The following is a 27487-nucleotide window of genomic DNA, read 5'->3' as shown; positions in this document are numbered from 1 at the left end:
ATGGCTGGCTGTACCAGCCGCTGCAGACAGGGGGTGCTCAAATTAATCCAGTCGCTGCAGAGACTGGTCTCAGGAACCCTCACAAAAGGTACTGTGACTTTTTAACTTAAATACAGTTACTACTTTCATCTTTCACTTAAATGTTCATTATCACAGTTCATGACTATCTTTGTGTGTAGTCGATAAGATACTGTGTCATTCTGCAAGAAGGCTACACCCCTCATTTGATGGTTACACCTAGCATTAACATGTGTCTCGTATCCGCATTGTGTCCAGATAACTTTTTGTTGAATTACATTTACAGCGGGTGTTAAAATTCATCTCATGCATCCACATTGGGATCGTATTTCTCTTTCCCTCACCAGATTGTCATACATCACTTAATCCTGTAACTTACATCCTTTAAAATTGACAGTAAATGCCTTGTCTCGCTTGTTCCCCAGCCTCGACTGTCCTGACAATCCATTTTTGGTAGTATGTTAATGTCCAAGTTTATTTTGCTTGTGCTCCCTGGTTTGATCTGTACATGAAACTTTATTTCCGTTAAAGTAGCTCCTATATGTGGATTGAAGACAAATTACATTCACACATTTGTACTGTGGTCAAATGCATCTCTGACCATCTCTGGAGGTGGTTTGGATAATCGGATCTTCAATGCGTCTTGAGTGCATTTACACCTGGACTATATACACAAATGTATAGGCTACAAACTGCATGGCACTAGTGAGTTCTGGTCTGAGCTTAAACACAATGTTTGAGTGGCAGGTACAGCAGGGCTGTCTAGTGGTTTGAAAGCCTGTCCTCTAGCTGAAAGGTCAGGATTCAACTGTTAGAACAGTCAAAGTGTATCCATCCATAGCCATGTGTCCAGTCAAAATGTCCTTGAGCAAAACGCTGAACCCTTGCTTAGTAATTGTAAGTCGCTCTGGATAAGAGTTCCAGTGTAAAGTCTAATATGTAAATGCAGATTACCTTGTATTGTATGCAATGATTTCCATGCAGTTTGATATAGTGGTACAATACACTACACTGAACACCAGTTACAGCATCTTGCCTTAAGACAGTTTGTCTCTCAGGGCAGACATAATGAGTTCAATTTTGGGCACTGGAATAGATTTAATTAGTCTGCTATTATAGGAAGAATCATGCTTCAAAGGAGGAGAAACCTGGCGTCAAACTTCACCTGTCAATAATAAGGTGAAAATCAGTGAGAAATAAGCCTAGAAGCAAAATATGTGATTTATGGCCAATGTGTCGATGAGCTCTTTCAAAGCAAATGCAGATTTTTGATGAATACTCTTTGATTTTTATGAAAACAATATTCATTATATTTATTGACTTGCTATTAAAGATGCAAATCTGGATATCATAAAGGTATATTTTCTAACCATACCACCCCCTCCCACCTATTTCAAGTATGTTTAACAATAAGGTTAACTTCAGACACATTAACTATCATATGTGCACACAAACAGGCATATATGCATGCATATGTATGTCCATTGTCCATCATATTCTCAATATGATATGCTTCACATTAATCACAATAGTTGCCTTTATTGTTGTTAAAATTACATTGAATAAAACTATTTCAACTAAAATAACTGTGTTGTGTAGCCTACCATTTTACTAAAAACAGAAATACCATAAGGCCCATTAAAACTCATAAGAACATCATTTAATCTCATGCAAAGCTCATTCAATGACTCATTAACCAAACAGTGGCCCAATATAGCTGACTTCACCCTAGCTTTGATTCACAAGACCCTCTTGGTTGAGAAAAAAGAAGCAGTAGAATTCTAAATGATACCTCTTGTCAAGCTCCAGGCTTTTCTCGGTTGTCAGTCCCTTTTTGAACAGTGTAAAGAAGGTTTTTTAACCCCTTTGATGTAAGCGTGCCTGCTGAAGCAGTCATATCAAGTTGCTGAGCGTTACAGGAGCCAGTTCGGTGAGTAAAGCCTCAGGCTTCCTGTAGGGTTCATGATCTGGGTCACTCTATCACCTTCAGGAGCTGAATGATGAGCTCAAGTTGTGAGACACTCATTGCTGCATCCTCTGTACACTCCCCTTAGGCAACAGCAACAATATACTCTCAACTGCCTAGCTCCTGTCTTGTCCATCATCCTAGTGTTACAACTATCTGACTTTGGTTCTCTTCCTTCCCCCCCCTCCCCCCTCCCCTACACCTTGTTTTGTCAGTATCCATACATTACTTTCTCACACCTTGGCAGCGCTTTACATGCTGAGTCATCATGTCACAATACAGTTGCAATTCAGTCACAATAGATAAAACATGTTGTAGTTGATGTCCCTCAGCTCTGCTCTCACTCTCACAAAAAATGAAAAACTATGGGTCTGATGTATAAAACTTTGTGTAGAGAAAACTCAAAACCTGCAAACACAAATGTGAGAACTTACATATAGATTTAACACTTTGAATACCATATATATATATATATATATATATATATATGTTTCTCATCATAAATCACAATCAAAATCTCCTTATCGCCACAGCCTCCATCCAATGCTCATTAAACTCCCACTATTATCTGTACATGACTTGAAATTTAGTTCCATATTTATCATGTAAAAAAAAAAAATTATATATATTTATTTTTAAGTCTCATTCTTGATAACAACATGGACAAAACAAATAGCAGTAGATAAAAGCAACACAAGCTAAATTTAATCAACTATCTGTAGAGTCTGTGTTTTTTCTTATTATACAGGGTTTATGCTATATACACAATAAGACCAAAGCTCAAATGTACACATGAACCCTGTGTTCAAGACAATAAACAGCAATAAATCAAAAACACAGTAAGACAAAATGATACGGCAATGAGGTTACAATGTGGTGCATTTGCACAAATTATTGATTTGAAGAGAGATGTAATTTTCTCCATTTAGATGCATAAAAATTAAAAGCATGTTTCCCTCATTTCGTTTTCAAGTACTGTAAGGATTTGATCTACACTGTAAGAATGACAAGAGGTCACTTGCAAGGGTAGAAATAATGAATGACTTACTTTTGTAACTGTAATTGAGTCCTGGAGAATTTGTTTTGCCATGAGAGGTCAATTTGTTGGCCTCTGGTACATCCTGATGGCTTTATTCTCTGCTATATGGACGCTAAATCCTAAGGCTTGTGGTGGAATGTGGCTTCCCATTTCACCTGTACAAGTGTATTACACTAACATGTCACATTTTCTGTAGGCAGGAACGGTTTTCTGGTAAGGGAGCACTTGGCACAGATGGCTGTTGTACTTTTCAAATCAATCAATCAAGAGTAATGTTAAAGCATTTAACTTTGTACTGTTACCTACAGATACAGAGATAATAAATATAGCCCGTCATGTTTTACTTTTTTATTTAAAATTAACATTCATTCATTCATTCATTCATTATTCAGTATTTCAGAAAAACAGAATGGCATCAGCAAGAAAACACTCAACCCCTCTCCTTCATTTTCTAACTCTCTGCCCTGCTGTGTCTCTCTCATCTATCTCTCATCATAAACACGCACACACACACACACACACACACACACACACACCACCACCACACACAGCTTTATAGTAAACAGAAAAATGTGATGCACCCACTCGTCATAGGTTAAACTATTTAGCTAAACCAAACCAGCTCCCCCTCTTATCAAACATGTGCGATGACACCATACTCTAATTCATCAGGATTCGAGCAAAACTGAGCTGCTCGGACCTGTCTGCCTTGACAGCTTATGAATTATTTTGCTTTTCTGGCATATGGGCTTTCCAGCCAGCAGTTTTTGGATAACGTTACCCACTATAAGCCATTTATGAGCACATCCTTCGCCGTGTATTGATTTCTTCGAGGGCATTTCTGGTCCTAGATTTTATTGTCTACTTTCTGCCATCCTGTACAGCTCGAGTAGTGAGGCTGTGACTTTATTGACAGTGTAAGAGCCGCAATATCGCTGCATTCACTTAAAAGCATAAGTCCATCCATTTTTTTTTTTTTTTTTTATATATATTTTTTATTTATTTCACAGTTGCCAAAAAAATATATAAAATCAAAGACATGCAATTTTGCCCTCATATCCCTCCCTCTCCCCCTCTACAATCAAAGGTAATGATAATAAAAATAATAAAAATAATAATAAATGTACATTTTAACATAATACATAAAAAAAAAAGAAAAAAAAAAAAAAAAAAAAAAAAAAGAGTAAGATGAATGCAAATGATATGTTAATACAAATACAAATTCAAATTTTGCAAATGTAGTAAATATAATTACAATAACCATAATCATAATAATAACAATAATAATAATAATAATAATAATAGGGATGTTTATAAAAGTTTCCTATCACCGCCAAGGGTTCTCTGGCCCTCACCTGCTCTCTGCAGCAACATTCATGTTAGAGCTATGTCTATTAGACACGGCTCTGATATCATCATTTTTAGTACCAGGAATACCAAGGTCTTATATTATTGATTACATTTTAGAGAAAACTTCCATGCTTGAAAGTATTGGGTTCCATAAATCTTGAAAACTTTGACCCCGTCTATATTTTTCAAAAGTTAACTTCTCCATTGGTAAAAATTCTGATATTTGGGACAGAAATGTCTTAAAGATTGGAGGAGAGTCATCCTTCCAGAATAAGAGTATACATTTCTTTGCAAAGTATGTTATTGTAATTAATAATCTACATTTCCTCCTGTCCAAAGGGAAATCTTGGGTATCGTTTAGCAAGTATAGGTTAGGTTTCATTTCAAATACCTTTTCTAGTGTTTTTTGCGTAAATGAATGGATTGAGCTCCAGAAAGTTTTCAAGCACTCACATTCCCAAAACATATGCAGAAATGTTCCATCCCCCACTTTGCATCGGGGGCACTTTATAGATATATCTTTTGAAATTTTGTTCATTTTAACTGGTGTAAGGTACAATTTATAAATAAATTTAAAATTTGCTTCTTTAATTTTATTACTAGTAAATGTGAAATATGTACATTCGCATATGTTTGACCAGACATCTTCTTCAAAGGTCAACCCTAAATCATTCTCCCAAGTTTTCTTTAATGTCTGGAATGATGACTTTCCTCCTTTTGCAAGAACCTTATAAAATTCGCTGATCTTTCCTTTGATTGTGTCCGAAGTTAGCAACAGATCTTCGATTTCCAGTAGTTCTTTTCGCAGTTTGTTTGTTTTTATAAGTGACTGGATGACACTACGAATTTGTAAGAATTTTAAGAAGTCTTTATTAGAAATATTATATTCAGACCGTAGATCACTAAATGATTTCAATTGTATGTTTTCTTTAAAAAGATCTCTAAATTGTTTTATGCCAAGATTGGTCCATTCACTTATACCAGTCAATGTGGGATGTCTCGGTATGTCAGGATTTTGATGGATGGGGGAATACATTGTTGTACACATATTCCCACCATACTTCTTTCTACATTCTTTCCAGGTTTTCAACGTATTGAAAATGGTGAAGCTTCTTTGAATGTCTTTTATTTTTTCAAAATGGTTTATAAATATAAGAGTCCATCCATTTTTGACATGGACCCTATTTTCACACCATTTTCCATCATACCGACTGACTGAATCTCACTATGCTACTCTCCAATAAACTCCAAAAATAAACTCCAAAAGCACCCACAGCTTGTATTTTTCAACAAATTGAGACTCATGAGACATGTATTTATGTAGTTTTCAGTTGATCCATGACCTGACAACTTTCACTTTTTATTTTGCACTACTTTACACACAGGTAGACAAGCAGCCGCGACCAGCCGGCAAAGAGTAAACAAGGCAGTGCTAAAGCAAAGGCATATAGCATCAGAACTGTACGAGAAAGGTGACTTCAGATAATTTTTTACCTACATGTCTCATCACAGAAGGAGCAACCAATGTGTTGAAAAAGACAATGCTTTGGGTGCTTTTGGGGTTGATTACTGGAGTGTCCATTGGCCCAATAGTGAGACAATTGACGAGATTCCAGTCAAAATCAAACGCTATGATGGAAAAAGATGGGAAATAGGGTCCAGCTCGAAAATGGACGGAGTTATACTTTAAGTCTTTTTCACCAAATGATCTTTTGCAACTGTATGAAATATCATGAACCATGAATCAATGGCCGTATAAGCCTACAGTGAAACTATGTGTGCTAAACTGATGGCTTAACCAGCTGTTGTATTGTGCTAGGAATAATACAGCTCCTGCCTGCATGGGTTGGCAATCTAGGTCATGGCTATGCGGTCACATCTCTTTCTCCCCACTTCCTCACCTTCCTTCACTGTAGTGTCTGAAAACTGAATTATAAACTGTTAGCTGTGGACTATCCACTGTGTTATAAAGCAAACAAATATGTGAACACTATCCCAAAACTGCTGATTTTCAAACGCAATGCATGGATTAATGATAACAAAGTTTGGTAATGCTGAAACTTGGGACTCACTTGTTTAAGAGACTAGGATGATGGAGATGTTGAAATAAATGTATGATAATATCAAAAGAAAACATGTTTTCTTTTGATATTTGATATAAGAGGGTTCTCTCTTCTGGAAGACAATAATCTGTCCCGTCTGTTTTGAAGTGTGAATTCCAAAGAGCCTCAGTTCCCTTGACAATCTGTGCGTGCGTGTGTGTGTGTGTGTGTGTGTGTGTGTGTGTGTGTGTGTGTGTGTGTGTGTGTGTGTGTGTGTGTGTGATATTCAAAACACTCTACAAGTAGTAAATTGTCTAAAATGGTGCCTTTTGATTACACTATGTTGTCCCGTAATCTTAAATTTTCCACTAGGAAATGTTTGGTCGTGTTTTATTTTCATGATCTGAAAAGAGACGTGTTTTAGTTCATTCAAACATTCACTGTTGAGTTTCATATTACTTTAACATCAGCACATGGATGTGTGTGTCCGCAGTCTGCACACATTGTACACTCTCACATTAATTCCTTGACCTAGTCAATACATAGTGATAATACACACCGACTGTAATTTGTAAATTAACAAAGAGCATGCAAGGAAAGGGCATAACAACTACACAGGACCAATCAGAGCCTATCAGAAGCAATTTCCAATAGATGACTGTAAGGGCCATGTTAAATTTAACTTCATATTAAGTGTTTGTGGTGTAAGCTAATGTGAGAAGAGATGGCAGGCTTTCTAATTTAATACACTGGTTATTTTCTTTGTTTTTACATGAATTCAATCTCTGGAAGCTAATGAAATTCTGTTTGGGATTTTGAGTAAGTGCTAATGCAGTCCATCTGCTATTTTTATGTAACATAAAGGTGTGAAACCACTTCCCACTAATACTCAGTGGGATTGCTTTGTATATAACTAAGAGCGTTTTACCCTTCAGCACTGTGTGTGTGTGTGTGTGTGGGGGGGGGGGGGGGGGGGGGGGGTGGGAGGTGTGTGTGGGGTGTGTGTGTGGGGGTGGCGGGGTGTTCCTCTCAGCATGGGAGAGGGAGGGATATGGTGTAATGCATGCGTGTTTCATGGTGTGAGTTATACAATATCAGCTCCTGTGATATCTCAGCATGAGCCCAAGATATAGACTATAAGATATATCAGTAAAAATAAACATCAAGAGTGTTGTGATGTCTATGGGTTACAGACTTGTAAAAGTCATTTCTCATTAAGAATGATTAACTACAAGCTAAAATGATAATTTAAATACATGTAGAATATAATAAAATGTAATGTTAATCTGTCCAAATACATTTGGAACCCTACAATGGATGAACCATGTATAAAAATGGCATAGTAATGGGTATAGAGGCAAAATCTCAATGAGTAACCAAATAGAAACTCAAATATTTATGTAAACAAACCTGCACACACAGTTGCACTATAAACAATGTTCATACATACACATCAAGTATAAATTAGGATATGATAGATTAGTGTATGGCTACAAAAAGAACAAGTTCCAAATACAATGAAACTGAAATACAATCTAACCTACTGTGTTTTTCGAAGGTGGCAGGCAGTCACATTGAAGAAAACCTCAAAAGATGGGAAATGGTCCATTTTCCAATGTCTCAGGAACAAGACCCATACATGTATGGTACATATATGGGTAATGTATATTAATGAATGATGCGTGTCCACTAAGTCTGTAACACAATACAAGCTTTCAAAACTTCATACAGTCATACAGTGTCTCAGGAATGGCACAGAAACTTGGAGATGGGCTGAAAATCTTGCTTGAGTCTGCAGGTTGGGACCATGTCCAAACTGGCTTTGTGCTGCTCTTTAGGTATGTAATGTCAGGGTAGTAAATTTGAACTGGAGGAGATTTTTTATCTTTCGAGTAGGCTAGCACTTGGATTTTTAGGCCCGCGACAACGGATCGCATGGTCGGTCGGTCAGTCAGTCGCTCTGTTCACCACTTTACGGTCAGGTGTGCTGCAGGGAGTTAGACTGCAGACTCTCAATCGGGAGACCAGAGTTTGATTCCCAGCAGGGACGCTCTTGTTTTTACCATGGGAATGGTTTCTGTTCTCCAAACACATCAAACCACAAAGTGGACCACTTTGAATTTTAACTCCAAGCCCACAATCCAGGATTTTTCGAGTATGCTGATGAAGGATTGTAACACAGCACAACAACTGCCACACACAGTTTATTCAGTGTTTCCTCTTTACAATCACCACAGCCTCTCAGACTGTTCATAAACAGCATTTCAGTCTCTTCAGTGTCCAGCCAAACCTTCCAGTCCACTCTGCAAGATGACTGTGCGTGTGTGTGCCTCCAGACCCGGTTTCACTACAAGAAAGAGATTATATATAGCCAGTAATCACTAAATCATTGCAGCTGTGTCTGCTGAGGCGGCAGAGCCACACCTGACTCTCTGCGTCCAGCTGACGCACCAGCCACGCCCCGCTGCCACAGGGGATATAAGAGCATAGGACTTGGACATGAAAACAGCCTTTCACAACTTTCAAGATACATCATCATCATTTTTTATTCCTGTGCGAAACAGACTTTGCTACTCTCAAATGTATGAATGTTGAGCTGTCAAAATAGTCTGCTGCCCTTACAAATATATCAATCTCACGTCTCCAGCTTGTTCAAAATGCTGCAGCTAGAATTTTAACTGGCACTAAACATAGAGACCATATTACCCCAGTCTTAGCACATCTGCACTGGCTACCAGTAAGATTTAGAATTGATTTTAAGATTTTACTGATTAAATTTAAAGCACAGAAAGGTCTAGCCCCTAGCTATATTGCTAACGTAGCCTTCGATCCTCAGGCAAGGCCCTTTTGGTTGTTCCACAGTCTAGGCTCAAGACTAAAGGTGACTGCGCTTTCTCTATTAGGGCGCCTAGACTTTGGAATGACCTGCCTGAGGAAATTAGGCTAGCTAAATCAGTTTCATCTTTTAAATCCCTTCTAAAAACACACTTATATAAACAGGCTTTTATGTGAATCACTCCCTATGCACTGCCGTTCGGGAGTTTGGAATCAGTGAGGGGGTCTTTGTGTTTCCTGGGGGAGGCTGGTGCTTTCGTTCGCTGGGGTGGCATTGAACTGGTCGGGGGGTGCAGCCGGGGCATTGATGGTGTTGCGGACTGCTGCCTCTGTCTTCGGGTGGCTTCTTCGGACTTTCTGTTCAGTGGGAGTCCTCCGTTTGCGGCGGTGGTGTCTTTGCTGGCTTTGGGCGTTCTGGCTATCAGGATTTCGGGATTCTCGGCTGGGGTTTCGCTGCGTGCTTCCTGCGGCGCTTGCCATGGGTGCGATTGGCTTGTGGGGCGTTTCTCGCGGGCCGTGCGTTCGGGCTGTTTCCCGCGGGGGCTCAATGGGGTTTGGATCGGGCGGTTTCGCTGGACGGTCTGTTGGAGGCGGTGCTCGTCTCTCCTGACTTGGCAGTTGGTTGTTGTTTTGCGGGACGGGGGCTGTTTCCATGCGTGGGGTTGCCGGGAGGCTGGGGATTTCATGCTGGGGTGTGCACCTTTGTGTGGCGGTCTTCGGTTTCTTGGCGGTGTGGCGCTTGGGGTGGCTTTCGTCTCTCGCGGCTGCCCTGGTGGATTGGTCTCTTTTGGGGGCATGGAGAGTTCTTGGTGGTTCCGGACTCTTGAACGGTAGTGTAGCCTACTTTTATCTGTATCTCCATTTTATTGCCTTCTTGTGTTTTGGCACACACTTATATTTAAAGTTCCATCTGTTTTTAATAGTATCTCTGTTTGTTTGTTTGTTTGTTTGTTTGTTTATTTTTAGTTGTTTATCTCTTGTATTACCTTTTATTCCTGTTTTTTATAATTTTTTTTCAGCACACACTTTTATGTAAAGTTCGATCTATTTTTAATTGTATCTCTGTTTGTTTGTGTGTTTTTAGTTGTACCTGTCTACCTCATATATTACCTTTTATGCCTATTTTCTTTTATTGCTGCTTTTGGGTTTTATTGTTTGTAAAACACTTTGTAAACATTGTTTTTAGAAAAGTGCTATGCAAATAAAGTTATTATAATTATTATAATATTATTATTATTATTATTATTATTATTATTATTATTATTATATCAAAAGTTATATGGAATGAGAAAATATCTCTTAAGCCATATTTTGACTTTTTTATTTCACAAAAGTGGGTCACGGTGACACAGTGTAATGTAAAAACTCCAAAAGTAGTTAAATAACTTTTTCCTTTTAATTATTTATACAAATATATTCAATATTTAAACTCACATTATGGTGCTCTTGTTTCATTGCAAAAATTGTATAAATGTTTATTTCTTCACATAATCGTTAAACAAATATTTTGTCATTCTAATCCCATTTTTATATATTTTTATCTTACATGTAGTCAATACACCTTTACAGCTCTGGATCAAATTGACTCTTATGGAAGTAAATGAACCAAAAGAGTCACAACAATTTATTTAAAAAATATATTTTTCCTTTCAAACGTTACATCAAACAAGCAATCAAGAACAATTTCATGCATTTTCACGAGTTTGTGCATGTAAAACCTTATGTCATAGTCCATGGGAAATATTATATAATGTTTTCGTATGCTAATATATGAACTTTTATTAGCCCTATTTTTTTTATTGTCCTTACATCTTGAGTGCTGATTTCCATTGAGAAATCCAGCCTTTCATTATGGGTTACTATACTGAAGGCATGCTTGTGGATGCGAGTTCAGTTGGGAGTTCAAGTTCAAGTTAAAGACTTTGTCGTCCTTAATGGGAAAATTTGGCTTACATCATGACATATAGCACTGTAGCCTACATGATCACACTAAACAAAATACAGAGACATACAAGGCACATTCAAGCAGAAGAATTTAAAGAGTTTATCCTTTATGACTAAGCAGGTTTACTGCAGGTGAGATAAATAAGATAAGTCTTCACTCTATTTGATTTAGTCTGCGGTTGCCTGAAGCTTCTGATTCTGCCCAATCTCATGATCGTGCCTCAGAGAAGCAATGGCTAAGTATGCATCTCTGGAGAGTTCAGTAGAGGAAGACGCATGCTATCATATGCATGGATACAGGCATGCAAACACGCACACATACATATTCATCTTCACACAGGCAGGCACGTTAGGTAAACTGAAAAATGTCACATGAAAACATGTGTTGAGTCCCCTACACACAATCATCTCCAAATAATGGTGAAGTTGGTTTTGGCTTCTTACATGAACTATACAACTTTGCATAAATTCACCTCTAAAAAAATTACAAATGTGGAAACATGTAAACATATTTATCCTCAGACTTTGCATACTCCAAGTATCCATGCTTCTTGTTAAACTGCAAACATGAAATTGTGCACACATGAACAAGCTTAATGTCCACACCGCATAACACAAATTTCAACCCTTTTTCCAAGATTGGACATTTGGACATGTTTTCCTTTATTGGATAGGACACAGTAGAGAGAGACAGGAAAGATTGGGAGAAAAGGTGGGATGGCATGTGACAGGGGTCCAAGCTCAGAATCAAACTCAGGACGTTGCGGTTGCATGGCCACTTTTTTCAGCCAAGCCACCAGCACGCCCCATTACTTAAAACTTTGCCTACAGTGAAGTCGGTCACTATGAGCAAGGCGCGGCAGCAATCATGGAATCAGGTAAGCTCCCCCTAAGCACCCCCTGCAATTTTCTTTGGAAAAAATAATAAATAAAACTTACGATACAGAATGAATATAACAAGGCTAATTTCTATATGAAAATATAAGAAGTTTATTATTCTTTGCAAAAAAGTGTGGTGTGATTGGTTGCTCTGTTCATTACGTATCGGAGAGAGTTTTGTTGTGAGAGTCAAAGAGATCTCAATTAAGTTGCTTATCTGTGGACTGTAGTGTGTCAAGATAGCCTGATTTGTCATTTCTTCAAAACGAGGAAGGGTGGAGGACGGCGAATGTGAAAAAATGTGGATTTAAGTCAAGATGAAGGGCCAAGGCGTCCTCAACTAAAGTTGAGGCATGGATATAATGTTGGGTTGGGGATTTGGCTCCCAATGGAAAAACAGTGGCCCTCCTTGTGTAGCAGTATAGCCTAATTCACACCCTAGTCTATTGTATTGTTGTTATTATTTTTTATATTATTTAGAAAAAAGTTAGCACCTGCTGTAAATAATTAACCCTTAGCTCCCCCAGCCACAATTATCTGCAGCCACTTCTGCTATGAGCGAGGTTCACTTTAAATGCAGAGCGAAGAGGTTACTAATTTGAAGCATTAGAGTTAGAGCCATAAATGGTGAAATAGTAAGAAATGATGGCATCAGTAGTCAAGGAAGGTTTTGAGCATCATTAGGCCCAGAAAATCATTAGAAGCAATCATACTGACAGAGTTAATCTAACATGTTCTCACCAAAGGCAATTATTGCTTCCCAACAGTGCCAAAGCATTTTATAGCATAATAATAACGATAATTTGTTAATATTATGAATTCATTTTGTTATATTTTCTGCCCATCTTAACAACCATCTTGTCTTAACGAGTTAGATGTTTCAACCAAAATGGTTAGCATTTTCATGTGAGGTTTGTTTTTTTCTGCCTAAACTTTGTGCTGTAAAGTGTAAACATCTTTCTGTGCATATGCACCATCTTGCCTGCAGACTCAGGTCCCATCGGACACAACAGGAGGGTGAGGGCAGAAGCTGTCACCGCCGCCCGGCCTCATGCCATTCCTGTCTTTAGTTATTACATGCCCATCACATTCACTTAGCCACATGTGTCCTCTAACTAAATAACCTTGACGCAATATAGTCGCACCACCTTACACGTCAGCCTTGAGATTCAGATATATGGCTCATGCAGCTCTACCATACTACAACCACAACACAGAATTTCAGTCCTGAATCTCCTTTTTCATAAGCTGCCCTTCCCAAAAACTCTCTCTTTCCGTCCCCTCTCTCTCTCTCTCTCTCTCTCTCTCTCTCTCTCTCTCTCTCTCTCTCTCTCTCTCTCTCTCTCCCTCTCCCTCTCTGACTCTCTCTCTCTTTCTGTAGCTGTAAAAGCAGCGGATTGGAGCTGACAGTGTGTGTCTCTGCTTTTAATTTTTAAATCACCCCACCACACACTTTTATGTAACCGCCTTCTTCTAGGTTTATTTTTATCTCTTGCCTCCTCTCATTCTGTTTCATTCTCTGCATTAATTCTCCCCAGTCTCATTGTTCTGCTCTCATATTTCATACCCAGAATCCCTTTTGGTACATAGATGTGTATAGTATGGTGTGTGGTAGAGTAATGGGTTATACCTACATTTATACGCGTCCCCTGTTAATCTGATTGCTCCTGTCCTATTCAGTGGCACAGGCCTCTGATTCTATCAAGGACGATTGTACTATGCTGCCACCTGTTGTTCAACAAGTAGCACCGCAAGCATATGTTATAGTGCCAGGCTTGAACTGCAAACTCTCTGCCCACCTCAAAGTTCTCCCATCTCAAATAATGAAAGACAGCAGTGAGTTTTCAGCAAGGGAAAGGTGTAGAAAGTAGTGTCTGCATCATAGAGCTAGTGTCTGCATTGTAATCATGAGTATTAGACCTGTTTACAGCAGTCTATGTGTCAGCTGACTCATCACCTTGCACACTCATCTTGTGCAACAGCTCATCTTTAATGGTGTGGAAATGGTTTACTTCAACCCTTTGGAGCATGTCATCACTGCAGTAAGCATTTTTACTCAGACCATAACCAGGTGACAACTTTATTCCTTTCTCTTTTGCTCTCTACATTGGGAGGTGGAGTCACTACAGTACACTGAGGCTGTGTCTCTTCTGGTGAAACCAACTCTGTTACAAAAGTTAGCTGGTAGTTTGGTCGATAAAAAGGCTTAAATGTGATAGTAGGGTATAATTATTCGAACCAAATGAGACCATGGCAGCTGAACCATCCCAGGTCACGGGCTGAGGGTTGCTAATTTACAAAAGTTAAGTTGTAAGTTAAACTACAAAAGATTAGCAGTGAAATGATCAAAACTTCAGTATTTCAAAGTTTAACCCGTTGAAAATAACATAGTTTAATCCACAAAATAATCATGAAACCATTATTTTCTTGCCTTTATTATCTTGCCTTCCACAAGCAATGTATCCAATTCTTATTGTGTCATTTAAGTTTCATTACAAGTAAACAAATCAGTAATTAATCAGGAATTGTGCTGGTAAACTACTTAGTAATGCCAAGGCATGGTCTATACCCTGTGACCTGGCCAAAGGTGTCAAATAGTAGCCTGTAAATGGTGATTGTTCTTGTTGTGCAGTTTGTAGTAATGGTTGGTTCGCTTAACTTTTTGGGGGGGACTTGACTCTCTCAAACTTGTTCAGTAAAGAATTAATATTTCTAGTCATCTTATGCAGTTTGTTCAGTGAGTGTGGCAAGTAAATCCTCAAAAAAATTAGTGAACATATTATTGATCAATCACACATCACTAGCACGTTGTATTGCTATACATTTTATTATATATTATTATATGTTTGATTTTATTATTACTTTAAACTGTGCCGTTTGTTAAAACAATGCTGTATATTGCAGATGCAGGCATATCAGGCATACATTAGGGTCTACTGAATACAAAAATAAATAAATAAAAAATAAAAAGAATAAAAGAATACAGACCCAGATGAATCAAAGCCTCTTAGAGGTATTCATGCTTTACCTTTGTAGTCTTAGGTTGTTTTTATTGTACTTTAAAAAAGACAAATCAGTCCTCCTTTAATAGGCCAAAAAGAAAATCAATTGAAAAGGGTCTCACTTCTTTTTATGCTCACAGTTCCCTCTGTTATGAAAGACAACTCAGAAACCTTTTCAAGTTCTGAGTTCCTTTTTCGTTCACACTTCCATCATTATTTAGAGCTCAACTCCTTTATAGCTGTTATGGATAGTAATTTGTGCTCCATTATGATTATTTGATAGAGTAGTCAGACAAAAAACAACAAATGAGTGCATTTTGAAATGTTTACTTTTAGCACATATCAATGGGTAAAAAGTTGTGGGGAGGCATACTATTTTGAGCAGCTGTATATCCATAATTCATATACTCAAGAAGGCTATCTACAACTTGATACATTCATTCATCATGTAGCCCTGTTTTCCCCCGGTCTAACCCATGCAGTTGTTGTCTGCCATCTCTGACAGTAGATCTAATATGGAGTGTGCAGAGAGAGGAATGTTAAGGTGAAGATGTGAGTGCATGAGAGATGAAAGTATTCAAGGATGGGAGCTCTTATGTAATCAAAGTAGAGAACCACTGCTAGCACTCAGCGCCAGAGGAGAAGGAAAACTGATATTTTTCGATAAGTCTCGAAAAAAAAAAATATTTTCATAGCTTTGCAAATTTCAAGGACAACTGAGACAGATAAGGGGAAAAGGAGCTGAAGACGCAGCCTCAGATGTTATTGGCTCACCTGAAATTAAGTGATGAATGAATGAAGTGACTTGTTTCTCTGCCAGCCCTTTAATGTTTTTGTTATGTTATGTTGTTATGTATTTTTCAAAACCACATAAAAGGCACTAGATAAATGCAGAGGGAGAGCGAAAGAAAGGGACACTTAGAAAAAAAGAAAAACAAGTCAGTGAATGGGAGGATCAGACATCTAGAAAAGAAGGAAAATGCTCTCTTTGTGAATGGAGTGAAATCTGGAACAACAGGTGGGAACAATAGAAAAATGGGGAGAGAAACTATGTATCTCTCTGGGTTAGAGATACATATAATACACAAGTGTTATGTGTGTGTATTATTGTGTAACTCTGTATTATATAGAGTTACACAAGAGAATCTTGAGGAAAAAGTAGTGGGCATTGGGGTGTGGGGGCGGCACTGTGTGTTCTCTTCATGCACATCAAACAGGTAAACTACAGAAGAAAGAGAAGTAATGTTTAGAAGTAGAAATAGAAGTAGAAGTTTTTGCAATATCGTGCGTTTATTTGGTATGTGTTAGGGGAAATGTCACTGTAAATCTCTGTTCCAAATGTGTTTAAAGATTGATCATGATGTCTGATTGATTGATATTTACTGAATGATGACCGTACTTGTGTGGCTCATGATCTGGCGAGAGAAAGAATTTATCAATTTAGGAGTGGCTGCAGTGTCGTTGGTGCTTGGCAGTGGCCTCTGTACAGGTTGATGTGCTGCAAAAAGACAGTTCCAGATGGTCCCACCCGTCAAGGGGTTGGGAGCAGGTTTCTTATAGTGATCTCAATAATTAATTCTCCATCTGTGAGTGTCCGTGTGTGTTTGTGTGTGTGTATGTGTGTCTGTGGGTACACACGCATATCTCTATATTTATATACAAACCCGTGGGCGTTATTTGAAGATGGCTTTCCTTCATGACTTATAACAGCGTCACTTTTTGTTTCAGAGGTGGGTATCAAGGTTTTTTCTTTTTCTACAAACTCTAGAACTATGATCTTTTCTTTCTTAAAATTGACAGTGAGCAGTTTTTTTAAATGAAGAAATCGAGAGGCAATAGAAAAAGGAAAGGGACTGGGAACACTCAATGTGGGGAGAACTACTGTGAGAGAGGTGGATAGTTATCAGAATTATTCATGACTTGATGTTTAATTAATCACTAAGTATGCTAAGTTTTCATTTTAGCCCCACCTGCACAGGCAATCACAGGACTGTCCCCTTCAAACTACATGCACACACACACACACACACACACACACTCACACAAACACACTCACTAAGTCAATTGCTAACCTATCTATTACAGGATGTAATGTTTTGACCCTCACCTGGGAATCTACTACTTGCTGTTGTTCAAACAGCAATAATAATTACCATGGACAAACACATAGCGATGATAAGGAAAGTATGAAAGGCTTACGTAACTATGAGAAAATAAATATTCCATTTGTGAATGACTTAAGAGTATAATGAGTCATGATGTAATACGTCGGCTGCTTGCCTGATCTGCTGTACTTCCGCCTGTTCCGCCTTACGTCTTTTATGAGCCTTCCACTCTTATTACCGTTCATTCAGAAGAAGAGGTGGAACACAACTTTCAAGAAAAGAGGGAGCTGAAACGGCGTAGAAAAAAGGGAGTCCATGAATTTTTTAAGCTGAGAGAGGTTTTTCTGAAGCAATCAGAGAGGGAGGGAGGGGGAGGGAGGGGGAGAGAGGGGGAGAGAGAGAGAGAGAGAGAGATATTTACATTTTGGGTCTGGAGCCAGTGGAATTTAAAAAAAGACATTCATTCCCTGTCTTCCACTCCCACTGCACCCTGCCCCCCTTCACATTGCGCCTCACACAGACCAAAGCAGCCACTTTATGGTTTGAGCATCTTTCCTTAGATTAGATGATTGTGTGTTTTGATCCCCAGCTGAGTCATGCAGCGCCCCGGTTCCCCTCTGCTTGCCACTTGACACATTAAGACGGATTACAGATGAAATCCTGTGATAGACTAATATCCTGTCCATGTGGGGGTGCTTTTATACATCAGCTGCCACATTACCACAGCTAACATTAACGTTAAAGTAGAAAAAGCTGAACGCTATTCTGTATGAAAAGGCTATATGGCTATATGTTACTTCTGCTGCCACAAAAACAAGCCTCACTTATTTCTAATGCACAGCAGTTGTCGGAAATAAGCATAGCTCTCACTCCCACTGCCTTCCTCCCCCAATGCACACAGTCTAATTTTCTTTAATTGTAGCTGCTCCATGAATACTAATTGACGCCATTAAGCACTGTAATGTTCTTGTTTGTGCTAACCTGCAATAGTAAAAAAAAAAAAAATCACACACATTCTCTGTTGTTGGTTTCCCATAGAGAGAAAAGTCAAGCCATGTTCTCAGTCTATAACAGGTGGCCAAATATCTTCTCAGCTCGACCTTATTTGGATTAAAAAAAGATGTTTCTGAAGTCAGCTTTTCCATCTCTCTTCATCTCTTCATTTCTTTCTTTCTCTCCATGTCTATTTGTCTCTGTCTCTCACTCACCTCTATCTCTATAGGGTTATCTCAATTACCTCAATGAGACAGTGGTGAATCAATAATTTGTTGTTGTACACACACACACAGCTAGGCTGCCTTCACTGCTAACATGTTTCTGCATGTTCATTATGGCACTAACTGTGCTTCAGGGAGCAGAGGACTAATAAGACATTATTTTTATTCTGTATGTGGTTGAACGTATGTGTGTGTGTGTGTGTGGGGGGGGGGGGGGGGGTAAAGAGAGAGTGAAATAGAGAGAGGAGTGGAATATTCAGTGTAATGGATGTAAAGAACAAAGATTTTCACCTGCTTTTCACCTGCTACCATAGTGTGTGTACTGCATCAGTTACTGACACTATATTCAAAGAGGGCATGAGGAGGCAGGGAGGAAGAAAGAGAGGGAAAGGCAGAGAGATGAGTACGGAGGAGTGAGGCATAGAGGGGAGGGAGTGGCGTGGAAAGGCAGGAGCAGCTAGAGTGTGTGTTTGGAGAAAGAGATCAGAAAACCACGAGAAACAGCAGAAAGAAGAGGGTCTTCCATCAGTGGCAGATCTTTAACCAGTGAGGAGAGATAACTTTGAGATACAGGCTTTGTTGAGGGAGATAAAGAAAGAACGGCAGGCTGACAGAATCGTGAAATAAACAGGGGACTACTCTCTGGGTTGTTTGAACAGGCTGGTTTCCACGGTGACAACATGGGTGCAGTGGTGGGCACTTTGACCATGCAAACCAAGCAGAGGAGACCATCCAGAGGTACGTCAACATTAGCCAGAAAGAGACGGCAAGAATACGAAAAAAGGAGAGTAAGATAGACAAAACTGTCAGAGAGAGAGATCAACTGAATAGGCAGAAAGAGAGAGATGACTGTTGAGGAACCTTTAGATAATAATTTGGGCCAGTGGCAGAGACTGTTTACCACGATTTGTGCTTGCACGATTCTATGGGGGCACGTGCGCAACACCTGCGCATTTACCATTAGTGCTGTTAAATCAGTGTTATAACATGTTTTGTTAGTGATGTTTCTATGGAATGACAATGAATTATTGAAATAGAAAGTCGCTCAGTCAGAGACAAGCAAAGATAGACAAACTAATGCATTGTAATAGCCTTACATAAATGGCTTATTCATGTGAAGTTCATTAGCCCAAAGCATTATTGATGTACTGTTTAACAAGAAACAAGAAATGGAAAGATAGGAAATAAGCAACAGTAAACAAGGTGAGCATGTGAATAGATAGATTGTGAGGCAAAAATAGACATTCACTCAAAGAAGTGGCAACAAAAGTGTGAGGGATCTGGCGAGAAAAGCCCTGTACTGAATCTGAGGTGTGAGGCAGAACACATGTGCCATGATCACGATGGGGAGGTTACAGTATGCCATAAATTAGGATGCCCTTGAGAAAGAGGAGAGATCAAAATCACTACCCTTGACTCCATGATTATGTGTGCGTGTGTGTGTGTCCGTATGTGTGCTGTGTGTGTGTGTGTGCGTGTGTGTGTGAATGGGTGAGTGAAAGAGAAAGGGGGAGCGAATGTGTGTTCCTGCAAGAGCATGTGCATTAACACGCAGCTCACATATCATACCTCTCCCTGGCCTTATGCTTGAGAAACCCGTTGTCATGGAGACTGGGTTGTGGGGGCATAAGAGGAGAATGAGAACAATACTCAGCTGTGCCTGTTGGATGAATGATGAAGTTGTAGCAGCTTGATATATGGATAAAGTAGACACACCAGAAAACAGAGCAATGGCTCGCTGTCTGATATTAGATGTAGCACCCCACCAGACAAGAGTGATGTTTCACTTTTGTTTTTGCTAAGACAAGCTGGAACATATCGCTGTTCTCAGGTGAAAACCTCATAACCATTCTGGTGATTTCTCATGTTTTAACTTAAATTGAAGGATTACATGGTCCTCTCTATGGGTTGAGAAAATTCTACAACCCCTTATCTGATGAAAACCATTTGATAAGCTAAATATATGGTGATCAAGCTAAAAAAAAAAAAAAAAAAGCTGTTCTTCTTGAAAGACAGCATTCCTGAAAAGTTGACATTTTGGAGATACAAGGTTCTCACTCAACAACAGCGATACATAATTATGTGGTGATATCTAGTTTTTGTACTGAATAGTTGTGATCATTTGCAGAAATTTGCCCTTGCATGATCCATACAATTAAGTGAATGGCTAAGAGTTAAATACTTTAAATATTCAAACAGTGCATCTTATATTTACAATATATACTGCACAATTTTGCACTATGATGACGATGCTACAAGTGCACATTTTGAACATTCAAAGTATCAGCTGGCCATTGAAAGAGGATGGAAGTCCCTTGTGTATTGGCCATTAATCACAAGGATTGATCCTCTATGGGTTTTTTGCGACCAGTAATTAAAATTGGCTTTGGTTTGAATAATGTGTTTATGATTTGTGGATAATTAAACCACTCTGATTATAAAAGGTATCTCAAAACATTACTAATACACAGGATCTGATGTGAGTGTCCTTCATGCCATGACCAAATGGAAATGCCATAATCACATGCTCACATAGAAAAGCTTAATGCTTAAATGTTAGAGGAAAGGGTTGAGTCATGGTGTGTCATATTGGGTTATTAATATGACACAGGTGCCTGATTGAAGTTACACTTATCCAGACTTGGACCTACAGCACCAAACTGTAACAATCAATTTTTCGCATAATCTGTATCAACACTGCTGGCTTGAAGCTGCCACAATATCCAAATCCCCATATGTCTTCATCTTCTTTCATCACACAAGCCGTTGTCATAAGCAGTGTGACAGAGTTGTGGCTTGTCGGCTCTGAAATCGCCACCTGACTCAGACTTCTAATTATCTCCATCACTTCACCACACAGCACTTCTCTCCCAATAGATGCTGATGAGTGTTTATGTGCCCAGCAGCTGTTGCATCGTTTACGTTCAGATCCCAAGATGATTTTTATTTTAATTATGTGCCAGTAGTGACTGAGATGATCCACCTGGACCAGACTCACAGCAGACACTGATAAAGTCAATACCCATCACCATCAGATCTAATTTATGACATTCCTGCCATGGGATATGACAGTCAGCCTTGATAATGTTAGTATCTGAAGCGTCTCCATGGCTGAATCCCATGAGAGAAAATCTCATAATTCAGATCTGGTAATCTGATAATTTTGTCATAAATTGATCTCAAGCCTATGGTGTTGCTATTTGGAAATTTGTCATTATTTCTACAATCAATAAGTAAAAAATGCACACCATTTTTCCAGACATTGTTATAATAGGATTTTGTATGAAGAGTTACTGTATGTGTTTTAAGACACATTGGCCAGTTATAGCAAACATTAGCAAAAAAAATGCAAAAACATTTCACATATGTGGAAACATTTTTTTGGGAAAAATAAACTTCCAGTTTGGGAATATATATGTGGAATTGTTTCACATTTACTGATCACATTTGTGATCATCCATGTGTATATACGAGTTGTGATGTACATTTGTGAAATTTGTTGTATGCATTTATTTATTTTTCAGACAAATTTGACCCCATAGTTATTGAGGCTGACTGTCTAAAACATCCCATACTTTGTCCTCTAAACCCATTCTGTAATCTTGATGCTTCTGCCATGTGTTGTTGTCCTCACCTTTTTCTCACACTCTGCCCCCTCCCTCTTCCTCTCACTCTCTCACCTCCCCCTCCTCTAATCAACACCTCTGTCTGTTTCATTTTCTCACTTTCATTTCATTACATCTCTCCATTTATGATTACATTATTGCATTTGCAAGGCATGTGTAAAAAGTCTTTAGATGTAAATATTTTATACTGAGTGAGTGAACAAAGCATCTTGGCATCAACATTCATAGTAAAACAACACCTTTACAGCAGCGTGCAGTTTAAGGGTTTGTGTTTGACACCTTTTCTTATTCAACCAATTCATCCAGTATACTCGCCAGTGCACACGCACATCATGGCTGTCTATCTCCATGACAACAAGAGTCAGTGAGATCGCAGCAGGAGCTCAGAGGAAGATGGCGGGGAGATTGAGAGAAAGCAATACATGACACCCAAGCACAATATGGTTTGGATGATAACTGTCAGTGAATTTGTATTGGCTGATTTCCTTGATTAACAATATTCCAGACTTCAGCAAAAACCTTGAAATATAAGTACAATAGAGGCAAAAAAGGAGACAGACTATGGAAAGGGGCAAAATATCTGTTCAGATCCACATGCATGTGGAACACCTCTTTCAAATTCATACTTTGTTATGTCATCATCTTTTCCAAATTAGCATAAACCTGGAGGCTAGCTTCTTATGTAACTACTCATGTTTGATCTCAATAGACAGACATTTACAGCTCTGAATGAGAGCACTACTGACTGAACTAATGTTCAATGATAGTAAGGACCTTTTTATATGGATTGAATGTGTAATGTAATAAGTTACAGTGATGATCCAAATGAAGATGATTCAACAGATGTTCAAACTGGGTGGGAATTAGTCTTAGTAGACAGAAATAAATACAACTAAGTGTTTTAGGATTAGGACTTACTTTTAGGTCTTAACCATCATGTATATGGATCTGGGATCTGCTACAAAATGGACGGCCAGCAGGATCTCGGATATGAGGACAATGATTCAAATTTAGGCTTGTTGAATGAGTCAGCGCTATCCAAAAGCAGCACTCTCTTCCTCATTTTGATGTCCTTCTTTCTCCCCAAGCCACAGTGGTGCTGACACAGCTATAGTAGCACCTGCTAGGACTGTGTGTCTGTGTGTGTGTGTGTGTGTGTGTGTGTGTGTGTGTGTGTATGTAAATCAGCACTAAATAAGATTTTCACTTTAATCCACCTAGGGTTCATTGTCAAGTCATCACGGTATTGCTAATCAGCTTTCAGTGCGAAGTTGGGGTTTTATGCGATTTATGGGTTTTGAACTTTGTGTCTGCACATCATTCATCATTTAATTAATTTATTCAATGCCGTGTCATGTAATATCATTTAAGCTTGAAGAAGAATAAAAGATCATTGATAGCTTATAGCAGAGACCGACCCTCTCTTTGTGTGAATGTTCTTATACATGTTTAAGTATGGAAACATGTAAGTGTGCGTGTGTTAATGTGTGTGTGATCAGCCTACATTTGGCTTTACTTCCTCACCGGTTTTACCAAGGAGCAGAGAGTGGCAATTAACTTGATAAAGACTGCCAGAGAGCTTACACTGTGTGTGGGTGTGTTTACTTGGATGCTTGTTCATGTTTGCGTACTTGTCCATGGATTGTGTCCACAGCCTGGTTTCTGGATCCTCGTATCCCCCTCTAGCTACAGACAGTCTTAGTGATAAACACTCGCCCACAGCCGAGCCAGCTCATCACATCATTAACCACCATCTATCTCTATGGCACCAAATACACAGCACAATGTTGCCATCAGTTAAGTCCCTCAACTCCTAAGGGGAAATCCAATTTGTCATCCTGTCCTTCCCAAATCCATCTTTTCCCCTCTCTCTCTCTCTCCTTTGTGATTCCCCAAATGCCTCCCTCTCTTCATCCCCCTTATCTCCCCCTACTGTTGCCATCAATAAAGTCTCTCAACTCCAAAGGGGAAATCCAATTTGTCAACTTGTTCTTCCCAAATCCATCTTTTTCTCTCTTTCTACCTCCTTTGTGATCCCCTGAATGCCTTCCACCTCCCCCCTCCCTTATCTTCCTGCTGGCTTACTTGCTACCTCTGAGCCCTACTTTCTGCTCTGCTATTGTCTGTTTGACAATAGGTGAGCAGTCCTTCCTGCAGACTTAACTTTCCAACTTTAGCAAATTTCCCTCAGTTGTGTTACAGTTCTAAGACTTTGAAGATTTGAAGACCATTTGTTAAACAGGGATTGTAGGATTCAAATAATTCTGTATAGACATATAACTGAGCCTCTTTCGCTGTCTCTCTCTCTCTCTCTGTCTCTGTCTCTCTCCCACTCTCTCTCTCTCTTGATTGTTTTTTCTCACCCCTGCAGATAAGACAGATGATGAGCTGGAGATGACCATGGTGTGCCACAGGCCGGAGGGTCTCGAGCAATTAGAGGCCCAGACTAACTTCAGCAAGCAGGAGCTACAGATCCTCTACCGTGGTTTCAAGAATGTAAGCACAGTCTCCTGTCTTAGATGCAAAGAACCTCATGGATCCAGAAAGTAACTCACCCACATACATATTAATTAATTCATTCATTCATTCATTCATTCATTCATTCTTTCATTCACTCACTGTTGCATGGCACAGTTCATAAAGCATAGAAACACAGTATATAAATCAACACTTTCTTTTTCTCAAGCACCTCATGGAGGTGTAAGTTCCTTACTCATGTTACATTCACACTGCCATCAACGTTTCGTGGTTGACCACTTTTGATACTGTGGGAATTCCAGAGATATGCAAATATATAATTAACTACAAAGAATAGCTCAGATGTTGTGTTATTACAAGGTTTCTATGTTTGTATTTTGAAAAAAAGAAAATCTTTAACTGTGTCAAAATAGTGTTAATTCTTCCGGAAAACAGAAAATGCTGATCGCTGATTTTAGTGATGGTTATTGAGAACAGTAACCTTAATTAATCTCTAATAAAAAAAACTGTTGAGTAAGCAGCATGTTGGTTTCCACAGGAGTGTCCAAGTGGAGTGGTGAATGAGGAGACATTTAAACACATCTACGCACAGTTCTTCCCTCATGGAGGTAAAATTCAATCCCCTTGTATCTCTTTCACTGCTGTTAAAGAGGCTCATGAGACCTTGTACATTTGTATTTTTTTTTCCCTTTTGTTGCAGATGCGAGCATGTACGCGCATTATCTGTTCAATGCATTTGACACTACAAACAATGGATCTATTAAGTTTGAGGTACTAAACAATCATTCTCCCTGGTAAATTGTATGTCAAAGATTACTTATTTCCTTACTTTTTAGTTCTGTTTTCATAACTTTGATACATTCCGCAAAGTTTTCTGTGCCTGTTGTCGTCCTCTCGATCTGTCCCCTGTGTTGCTGACAGGACTTTGTAATGGGCCTGTCTACACTGCTGCGGGGAACGCTGAGGGAAAAGCTGGAGTGGACGTTTCACCTTTATGACATTAACAGAGACGGCTACATAAACAGAGAGGTCTGAATGTGCTATCTCCATTTACCAGATGCTTTGTGTGACATCTAAAGTGTACTTCTCACCACAATGTGAATCGTCTGCCTTTTCAGGAGATGACTGAGATTGTGAGAGCCATTTATGACATGATGGGCAAGTACACCTACCCTGCACTTAAGGGAGATGTCCCACAGCAGCATGTGGACGCATTTTTTCAGGTTAACCCACACATAACACCCACATGTAACATAACATAAGAGTCAAAAGTCAACATTAAAACATTAACTTATGGTTTGAACCCAAATTCCTCATAATGTCATAATACTGTATATCATAATATCACACCCCAGTAACTTCCTCAGTGAATGTTTCTGCTTTTACTGAAGCTTTGTACTATCGCCATATAAGTTTTTAGATGGGTCTTGTGACTTTATAAATCACTAGAGATCCCAGTCCCTACAGGCTATTGCAATTTTGCAGTCTCAGTATTTTTTGCAAAATCAACAATGACATTATAATATTATTCAGTAAATATTACAAGAGATATTACAAGAGTATGCTATTTACCTACTGCCCAACTGTTACCGCAGAAAATCTCTCACATTTTGTTTCTCTCTCACATTTACTGCAACACACTCTAATGAAAACACTTTGTCTATGTGAAGATCATTGCAACATTTGAGGTCACAATAATCATATTCCCACAGCCCTAGTGTGATTAAATTCCTCTTGAAATTAATGTAGATTATGTTCTGTTACATTTTGCTTTCCCATAGAAAATGGATAAAAACAAAGACGGAGTCGTGACTTTAGAGGAGTTTATTATAGCGTGCCAGGAGGTATGTATTGTTCTGCATTTGAGGTTCTCTTAATTCTGATTTGCTGGACAAATGAGCGTGTCCACATGTATGCACATGTACAAACACACACACAGACATGCAAACACATGCATATACATGATTTTCCAGTCATGGGAGAGACTCAAAAACCTTTGTTTCCAGCTTTGTTTACACAACCTTGTACTGCCCCCTAAGGCTAAAAGAAAAAGGACTGACACATGTTGGCCTGCTGGTTTGATTTCATTGTCTACCATCTTATATAAGATAAGATAAGATAAGATAAGATAAGATAAGATAAGATAAGATAAGATAAGATAAGATAAGATAAGATAAGATAAGATGACACTTTATTGATTCTTCTGGGGACATTAGGTCATTGCAGCAGCAAAAATCAATAGGATTCAGCAGGGAAAAGGAAATAGAATATATGCGCATAACTCAACTAAAAAAAGAACCAATAAAAAAAGTACAAATATTTTAAAAAATTAAACAATAAAATAGAATATAAACAATTGTGGGGTTATGTAAACATAACTATTTTGCCAAAGATGTATGTAGTATGGTAAAAATAGTAGTAGTAGCATGGGAAAGAAATGGATTACTTACATTTATGGATTCACTTACAGTTGTTAGTTAGTAAAGTATATACAAACACATTTGCTGTATACATTTAAGAATGTAGAAACTCAGTATGTATATGGTATGAAACAGTGGCATCATAATGAAAATCTAAATATAACAATGTGTGAATTTGAGGAAGCAAATATGTGAATTTACAGCTGTGCATCCTATTCATGTTAACAAATCTCCAGGAGACCAAACATATGTACAGAAAGTACGGTGTATAGTGTGTTTAAAAAAAAAAACTATACACAAAGCACCCAAAAGTCGACATCTGCTCAAAGAAGTTTGGAAACACAGGCTGCTTGCTGGCTCTGGGGAGTGGACAGGGACAAATGAATGTGATGTGTGGCTGCCCTCTTTATGCACCTGGTGCAGAAGGCAGGGCTTGCTGCTGTACACTCACATCTTGTGCAGATGCTACTTCTTTGTATCATCCTGCCATAATAATTTTTTTTCTTATCCCCCCCCAGGATGAAATCATGATGAGATCCATGCAGCTATTTGAAAATGTGATGTAG

At 38.7% G+C, this 27487-nt stretch overlaps 1 protein-coding gene across 3 annotated transcripts; it reads left to right on the top strand.

Moving 5' to 3' along the window:
- On the top strand, positions 1-27487 carry kcnip1b (Kv channel interacting protein 1 b). 3 transcript variants are annotated; one of them, XM_071538146.1, is made up of 8 exons: positions 1-88; positions 24395-24519; positions 25040-25109; positions 25202-25272; positions 25423-25530; positions 25620-25724; positions 26283-26345; positions 27440-27487. In XM_071538146.1, exons 1-8 carry the CDS (start codon positions 1-3, stop codon positions 27485-27487), a joined length of 678 nt encoding a protein of 225 aa, XP_071394247.1. The 3 variants fall into 3 exon arrangements, with proteins under 3 accessions (XP_071394247.1, XP_071394249.1, XP_071394248.1); XM_071538148.1 differs by lacking the exon at positions 1-88 and adding an exon at positions 18922-18943 and having other exon boundaries at positions 24404-24519; XM_071538147.1 differs by lacking the exon at positions 1-88 and adding an exon at positions 19078-19135.

Source organism: Centroberyx affinis, unplaced genomic scaffold, assembly GCF_046629955.1.
Source record: "Centroberyx affinis isolate AG114_WGS23_722 - 3 ecotype Tasmania unplaced genomic scaffold, CSIRO-AGI_Caff_v1 ptg003211l_1, whole genome shotgun sequence".
NCBI classification, from domain to species: Eukaryota; Metazoa; Chordata; class Actinopteri; order Beryciformes; family Berycidae; genus Centroberyx; species Centroberyx affinis.
This window is presented reverse-complemented; position numbering and strand designations above follow the sequence as displayed.

What these genes read in the sequence shown, in the direction of transcription:
- kcnip1b (XM_071538146.1), top strand. Translation starts at nt 1, where the DNA reads ATGGCTGGCTGTACCAGCCGCTGCAGACAGGGGGTGCTCAAATTAATC. An exon ending in CTCAGGAACCCTCACAAAAG is followed by an intron (nt 89 to 24,394) that starts GTACTGTGACTT and finishes TCACCCCTGCAG; the next exon opens with ATAAGACAGATGATGAGCTG. An exon ending in TCTACCGTGGTTTCAAGAAT is followed by an intron (nt 24,520 to 25,039) that starts GTAAGCACAGTC and finishes TGGTTTCCACAG; the next exon opens with GAGTGTCCAAGTGGAGTGGT.